At 45.0% G+C, this 8,251-nt stretch overlaps 1 protein-coding gene across 1 annotated transcript in view; it reads left to right on the top strand.

The window, feature by feature from the left end:
• KLB (klotho beta) overlaps nucleotides 1-8,251 on the top strand; it is a 40,222-nt gene that overhangs the window by 21,508 nt on the left and 10,463 nt on the right. The window contains 2 exon segments of the mRNA XM_017883761.1: nucleotides 3,126-3,636; nucleotides 6,448-6,716. Of these exon segments, the coding sequence (XP_017739250.1) occupies nucleotides 3,126-3,636; nucleotides 6,448-6,716 (780 nt within the window).

The following is an 8,251-nucleotide window of genomic DNA, read 5'->3' on the forward strand; positions in this document are numbered from 1 at the left end:
TTTTTTTTTTTTTTTTGTAGATATGGGGTTTCATCATGTTGCCCAGGCTGATCTTGAATTCCTGAGCTCAAGCGATCCTCTCACCTTGGCCTCACAAAGTGTTGGGATTACAGGTGTAAGCCACCCACCCAACCAACAGGAAAGCATTCTTTTGTTTTTTGTTTTTTGTTTTTTGTTTTGGAAATGGAGTTTCGCTCTTGTTGCCCAGGCTGGAGTGCAATGGCACGATCTCAGCTCACTGTATCACTGCAACCTCTGCCTCCCGGGTTCAAGCGATTCTCCCGCCTCAGCCTCCCGAGTAGCTGGGATTACAGGCATGCGCCACTATGACCAGCTAATTTTGTATTTTTAGTAGAGACAAGGTTTCTCCATGTTGGTCAGACTGGTCTGAAACTCCCCACCTCAGGTGATCTGCCCGACTCGGCCTCCAAAAGTGCTGGGATTACAGGCATGAGCCACCACGCCCGGCCTGAGGAAAGCATTCTTAAGGATCCTTGGGAATATCTGGGTGCTAAATGGTATCAGAATCTTCCAATGAAAACTGAGTAAGGACAAGTAGACAGAGGTATACCTCAAGGCATTTATTTCTCCGGAAAATCTTCCAGGAATTTATTTAAATTGTGTTTTCTTGCCTAAAGCAGGATGGCACGTTTCAGAATCCTCACCCCTTACCTCAATGCTACTTTCCCCATCTAACAGGGTTTACGGAATATTTTCAGGGTCCATAGGATCAATCTGGTTTGAATCCATTATTCATATTTGGTTGTCTTTGACCTACATAAAAGGCAGTTTCAGACAGTTTATCCTGATATAAAATATCTCCAGTGAGCAAAAGAAAAGGTAAGGAACAAAACTGAAAGCAGGCTCTGTGTGCTAAAGATAACGAGTTTGTGCATTCGTTTTAGAAACTTGCAAATAGTGGAGGCCGGGGGCAGTGGCTCACGCCTGTAATCCCAGCACTTTGGGAGGTTGAGGCGAGTGGATCACCTGAGGTCAGGAGTTTGAGACCAGCCTGGCCAACATGGTGGAGCCCCATCTCTACTAAAAATACAAAAATTAACCAGGCTTGGTGGTGCTCACCTGTAGTCTCAGCTACTCGGGAGGCTGAGGTGGGAGGATCACTTGAACCCGAGAGGTGGAGGTTGAGTGAGCTGAGATTGCGCCACTGCACTCCAGCCTGGGTGACAAAGCAAGACTCTGTCTCAAAGAAAAAAAAAAAAAAACACTCGAATAGTGGAGAAATTGAGAGACCAGGGAAGAGATGTCAAGAGACAAGCAAGTCAAATGCTAAGGGGAAGAGAGTGGCTCTGACACAGATGAAGGACAATTCCACAGCTAACTGGGACACAGAAGTGGAATTGGCATTTAACTGGCATGGAGTCCTTAATGTTTGCTCCTTCAGCTGTGGCTGTGACTGTTAACTGAGCCATGGCTTCTGGCTTCTTTTTTTTTATTTATTTTATTTAATGACATATTTTATTGCCATTTTATGTTTCTCTTTCACATGTTTCATCCTTATTTTCCTGATAAGAAACTTTCTGAGGGTAAGTTCCTGTGCCATCTATCTCAGTCTCCCAGCCCAGGGCAAGCCAGGCATGGAAGTGCTCAGGAAGTATGTGTCATATTAAATGGGCCAGAAACCCATCACGAAGCTGTATTATAAGAGAGCTCAACTGGAAATGCAAACTCCAGGAGGACCAATAATAACATCCACCTTTTGGCAGCACCTCCTGCGTGCTCTATTCTATGCTACCTATTTCATGCATATATTAGCTCTAAATCTGACAACAACCTTATAGAGGATTTTTTTTTTTTTCTTGAGACAGAGTTTTGTTCCTGTCACCCAGGCTGGAGTGCAGTGGCACTATCTCTGCTCACTGCAACCTCCGCCTCCCGGGTTCAAGTAATTCTCCTACCTCAGCCTCCCAAGTAGCTGGGATTACAGGTGCCTGCCACCAGGCCCAACCAAGTTTCGTATTTTTAGTACACACGGGGTTTCACCACGTTGGCCCGGCTGGTCTCGAACTTCTGACCTCAGGTGATCCGCCTGCGTCGGCCTTCCAAAATGCTGGGATTACAGGCATTAGCCACCGCGCCTGGTGGATATTGTTTTTATTAACCTCATTCTACAACTGAGGATACTAAGAGATTTCAGAAGGGTTAAGTGACTTGCCTCAGGTTACACAATAAGTATGTGAACTTCAAGCCTAGGTGTGCTGACCCCAAAGCTCACACTCTTTCTACTGGTCTTCTGCTGTGGGCAGTGCCAACCACCCTTTAATAATCATAGCAATAATAGCTAAGGCTTATATAGAGCTTACTCTGTGCCAGGCATGATTCTATAGCAGTTCACACAGGTTAATTCACTCAATTCTCACAACATCCCTAGGAGGTGGGCTCCATTATTATTCATTGATAAGTTCAGGGCCTGTGTTTTCCTGGACTTCTAAATTAGGACCAAAGGAAGATTCTGTAGAATGGTGAAAGATCACTGCTCTGGGTCGGGCGCGGTGGCTCACTCCTGTAATCCCAACACTTTGGGAGGCCAAGGAGGGTGGATCACCTGAAGTCAGGAGTTCCAGACAAGCCTGACCAATATGGGGAAACCCTGTCTCTACTGAAAATACAAAACTTAGTCGGGCGTCGTGGTGTGCACCTGTAATCCCAGCTACTCAGGAATCTGAGACAGGATAATTGCTTGAACCCGGGAGGCGGAGGTTGCAGTGAGCTGAGATCACACCACTACACCCTGACCTGGGTAACAGAGTGAGACTCCATCTCAAAAAAAAAAAAAAAAAAAAAAAAAAAAAAAAAAAATCACTACTCTGTGTCTTCTTGTGTAGAGGTGGAAACCCTAAGAGGACCCGGGAAGGGAGCCAGGCAGAGGGGAAATAAGAGCCTAGACTAGGCTTTCTGCCAGCCTCCAGCTCTCCTGTAGTAGAAATTTTAGGCTGGAAGCACCAGGGGCATAGAGAACAGACTTTGAGGTCATCGGGCCTCCCTGGCACTTTCCCCTGAATCACTCTATGCTGCATTAATTTTATCCATGAAAAGACCATTTACCAGCCACGTTACAGCTCTTGTAAGTGAGGACAACAAAGATCAATAATATTTTCTTCTTTTAGGCTCACTCGAAAGTTTGGCATAACTACAACGCACACTTCCGCCCACATCAGAAGGGTTGGTTATCGATCACATTGGGATCTCACTGGATCGAGCCAAACCGGTCGGAAAACACGATGGATATACTCAAATGTCAGCAGTCCATGGTTTCTGTGCTTGGATGGTTTGCCAACCCTATCCATGGGGGTGGCGACTATCCAGAAGGGATGAAAAAGAAGTTGCTCTCCATTCTACCCCTTTTCTCTGAAGCAGAAAAGAATGAGGTGAGAGGCACAGCTGATTTCTTTGCCTTTTCTTTTGGACCCAACAACTTCAAGCCCCTAAACACCATGGCTAAAATGGGGCAAAATGTTTCACTCGATTTAAGAGAAGCACTGAACTGGATTAAACTGGAATACAACAACCCTCGAATCTTGATTGCTGAGAATGGCTGGTTCACAGACAGTCATGTGAAAACAGAAGACACCACGGCCATCTACATGATGAAGAATTTCCTCAGCCAGGTGCTTCAAGGTTGGTTGTACACTTGCTTAATTTTAAAAAATTCTAAAATTTACAGGATATTTAAAATCACCTTTGAATATATAACTATTATTGTTGGGCAGGTTTTTTTTGAAATAGAGTTTCTGTCTGTCTCCTAGGCTAAAGTGCAGTGGCACCATCTTGGCTCACTGCAACCTCTGCCTCTTAGGTTCAAGTGATTCTCCTGCCTCAGCCTCCTGAGTAACTGGGATTACAGGTGTCCACCACCACGCCCAGCTAATTTTTGTATTTTTACTAGAGACGGGGTCTCACCATGTTGGCCAGGCTGGTCTTGAACTCCTGACCTTAAGTGATCCACCCACCTCAGCCTCCTAAAGTGCTGGGATTACAGGCATGAGCCACCATGCCCGGCCAGGCCTTTTGTATCATCCAATTTTTTTTTTTTTTTCCAGAGGGAGTCACTCTGTGGCCCAGGCTGGAGTGCAACAGTGCGATCTCGGCTCACTGCAACCTCTGCCTCCTGGGTTCAAGCGATTCTCCTGCCTTAGCCTCCTGAGTAGCTGGGATTACAGGTGTCCGCCACCATGCCCGGCTAAGTTTTGTATTTTTAATAGAGACGGGGTTTCACCAGTTTGGCCAGACTGGTCTCAAACTCCTGACCTCAGGTGATTCACCTGCCTCGGCCTCCCAAAGTGCCAGGATTACAGACATGAGCCACCACACCCAGCCATTGTATTGTCCAATGTTGACAGAACTTTTTCATGTTATTCCCATGTTCTTTTTTAAATAAAAGTTTGAGAACAGAATCCTTTCAGACTAGAACTACATCCTTAATTGGCAAGAAGATGCGTTTCATTCTTTCTAAAGGACATAGTGCTGAAAGAGGTATGCTTAAAGTTTCCTCACAGTAGTACTTTATTCTGAGATGTTGAAAGTGTTTCTTGAAATTGTGATCTTTATACTCTATTACACAAAGGCATAATGAAAAGGTCTGAAGACAAAATGAGTTGTTTCTATTGCTCCCAGTGACTTTTGGCCCCCACTTAGCCCCTCACTCCTTCTCTATTACTCAAGTAGTGACATCTACAGGTGGCTAACGGAAACAATGGAGCAGAAGACAAGCTGAGTACAATGGTTCTGTTCCCTGGAGTTGGGCTCTATTTCACGCTCATATTAAGGAATTCTCTGTGGATCTTTCTAAAATTTTGTTGCTCTCTTTAAAAGTCAGAAGCCAGGAAGAAAATCCTAGGTGCCGCTGGAGAGAGCCTTCAGGGAGGGTCCTGAAGGAGAACAAGACCCTGCCGCCCCAAGTTGCAGGAAGGAACAGCATGGAACCGAGCCATGCCCAGCTACAGGCCATGCACGTGGGGGCCAAGGCTGGGCTCTGCCTACAGGGGCTGGGTCAAATGCCATGCTCTTGGGCAGAAGGGGTGTCCATTCCCCAGGTGTTACCATTCCACCTCTCCTTAGGGCCCTACAACAGCTATAGACTAGAACCAGGGCCTGTTGAACATATTTATCTTCTTGGAAACTCTTGGCCTGGATTTTCCTCATTTAAGGAAAAGAATGTCATTGATAAAAATCCCAAAATGCAGAGATGAGGAGGCATTTCTATGAGAGAAGTGAAATCTTTTAAGAAAGAAAAAAGGATTCAGGGCTAATTTGGGTATTTGTTGTTTGGACTGCTGCTGTTGATTTTCTTTTCTCTCTCTTTTTTTTTTCTTTTTTTGAGATGGAGTTTTGTTCTTGTTACCCAGGCTGGAGTACAATGGCACAATCTCGGCTCACTGCAATCTCCACCTTCTGGGTTCAAGTGATTCTCCTGCCTCAGCCTCCTGAGTAGCTGAGATTGCAGGTGCCTGCCACCATCCCCAGCTAATTTTTGTATTTTTAGTAGAGACAAGGCTTCATTATGTTGCCCAGGCTGGTCTCGAACTCCTGACCTCAGGTGATCCACCCACCTCAGCCTCCCAAAGTGCTGGGATTACAGGCGTGAGCCACTGCGCCCGGCCTGTTGATTTTCATATTTCATTTTTACACAATTCCTACAAGTTACTGAATAAGAGTTTTAAAGCTAGAAAGGTCCTTAGAGATCCTATTTTCCAATCTTTTTTGTTTACAAATGAGGAAACTGAGGCCAAGAAACTTGCCCAATAGCATGCTCCGTAGAGCATAGCAGGGTAAGCGCCTCAGCACCCTGCTCCTTAGCTCAGCCAGTTCCCATTCTCTTACATCACTTTTCTTCTTTTACCTCCTTATGTCTACATTCATTTATGTTAATTCTAAAAGCAGATTTTTAAAACTCCTTGGGCAGAAGGGGTGTCCATTCCCCAGGTGTTACCATTCCACCTCCCTTAGGGCCCTACAGCAGCTGCAGACTAGAACCAGGGCCTGTTGAACATGTTTCTTAGAAACTCTTAGCCTGGATAGTTTCCTAGAATTAACAGCTTATCCATAAACAAGAACCAACTCAAACTTGACATAAGAAACTCTTGGTCATGAGCAGACATATGCGTTGATCCCAAAGAGTTCTGGAAATTACCATGCCCTCTGACACAGATTTGCACACCAAGTCTCAGGAGTATTTAAGGTGTGATCCTTTAACTGTGACATTCACTTGGTCCAAGCGGGAGTCAGGGGATCAGGAGATACCAGTCTGGATGAAAATAATTGCCACTTTTGAAGTATAAACATGAATTTTTCTATTTGATACAGCAGACCTGAAAATTAGGGGAAAGGTTCGTTTTACAATATGCTGCCCTCCGGCACGTTAGTGAAATTGTAAACACGAACTAGAATGTTTAGGCCTCTGAACATCTCTGCTTTCTTTTCTCTGTGCAGCAATAAGGTTAGATGAAATACGAGTGTTTGGTTATACTGCCTGGTCTCTCCTGGATGGCTTTGAATGGCAGGATGCTTACACCATCCGCCGAGGATTATTTTATGTGGATTTTAACAGTAAACAGAAAGAGCGGAAACCTAAGTCTTCGGCACACTACTACAAACAGATCATACGAGAAAATGGTTTTTCTTTAAAAGAGTCCACGCCAGATGTGCAGGGCCAGTTTCCCTGTGACTTCTCCTGGGGTGTCACTGAGTCTGTTCTTAAGGTAAGTGGTTACTTCCAAATTAACCATAAACTGGGGCAAACAGCACACACTATTTCATTTACTCAATGACAGCTGAGAGATAGCTGTCAGAAAATATCAAATACCACAATTGTATGGAGGTTATGAAGGAGAGCTAGGGAAAGAGAAGGGAGAAAAAGAAGGAAATAAATGCCGAGAGCCTTTCATGGGCCAGAACTCATAATTGGTGATGGAGATGGAGAGGTGAAGAGGCTGCCCTCAAGAAGCATACAGTCTAGAGGGAACTTACTGTCATTTCTGTGTCAGGTTTTTGTTATAATAGTAATGTCAAAATGATAGGAAATTTGTTTTTAGATTTTTGTTTTGCCAAAAGCAAATTATTAGCAGCGCCTTGTTTAATTGATTCTTGCTGTTTCACAGAGTTGGGTAATTTGCCTTCTGAGGTCTCTATATCCCGGTGGAGCCTTCCCACACGTCTCATTCCTCACCCCATTCAGCTGTCAAAAGTCATCTCCTCCATAAGGCTTCCCTCCACTCCAAAAACCATCCTCCTATCACTTCTCTTCCTCTTTTCCTGCTTTTCTGTAGCATACTCGCTACCACCTGACATACTATTGTGCTTTCTGCATTTGCCATACTTATCACCTGTTTCCCCCTACTAGATTCCCCCTACTAGAATGCAAGCTGCATAAGAGCAGAAATGTCTGAGGCTTTGATGCCTGCTATATGCCTCTCTAGGGCAGTGCCTGGCACATGGCAGGTGCTCGTCTTCTAGAACCAGGTGAATGAATGAGATTGCCTTTTAGTTTTATTATTATTTTAACTATGCTACCTGGAAATCAAGAAATCACCTTTTAGAGCCAGATGAGACCTTAAAGACCTCCCATTCCAAATCCTTCATTTTGCAGGGGAGGAAAGTGAGACCTATCAACTTGCTGAGATAACGAGCACTGGCAGAACTGTTAACATCCCGTCTTCAAGCTTCCAGATGCACAGTTGTTTAACTGCTATGTATGCACGTTCTCTCTACTTCACCTTTTTTTTTTTTTTTTTCTGAGACGGGATCTTGCTCTGTCACCCAGGCTGGAGTGCAGTGGCACAATCACAGCTCCCTCTAGCCTCAATCTCCTGGCCTCAAGTGATCATCCCACCTCAACCTTGAGCTGGGACTCCAGGTTCTAGCCACTATGCCCAGCTAATTTTTGATTTTTTGTACAGACAGAGTCTTACTATGTTGCCCAGACTGGTCTGGAATTCCTGGGCTCAAACAAACATCCTGCCTCAGCCTCCCAAAGTACTGGGGTTACAGGTACAAGCCACTCCATCCAACCTACTTAATGTTAAAACCCTCATCTTACAGGCAACGCAACTGAAATTTAGGGGGTGGTTACATAACTTGCCCAAGTTACCTAGGTCTGTCTTCCAACCACTATGCTTTAAGCCTTCACAATACCAGGCCGGGCGCGGTGGCTCAAGCCTGTAATCCCAGCACTTTGGGAGGCCGAGACGGGCGGATCACGAGGTCAGGAGATCGAGACCATCCTGGCTAACACGGT

The sequence above is a fragment of the Rhinopithecus bieti genome, unplaced genomic scaffold (genome assembly GCF_001698545.2).
Source record: "Rhinopithecus bieti isolate Rb0 unplaced genomic scaffold, ASM169854v2 scaffold_13349, whole genome shotgun sequence".
Taxonomy (NCBI): Eukaryota; Metazoa; Chordata; class Mammalia; order Primates; family Cercopithecidae; genus Rhinopithecus; species Rhinopithecus bieti.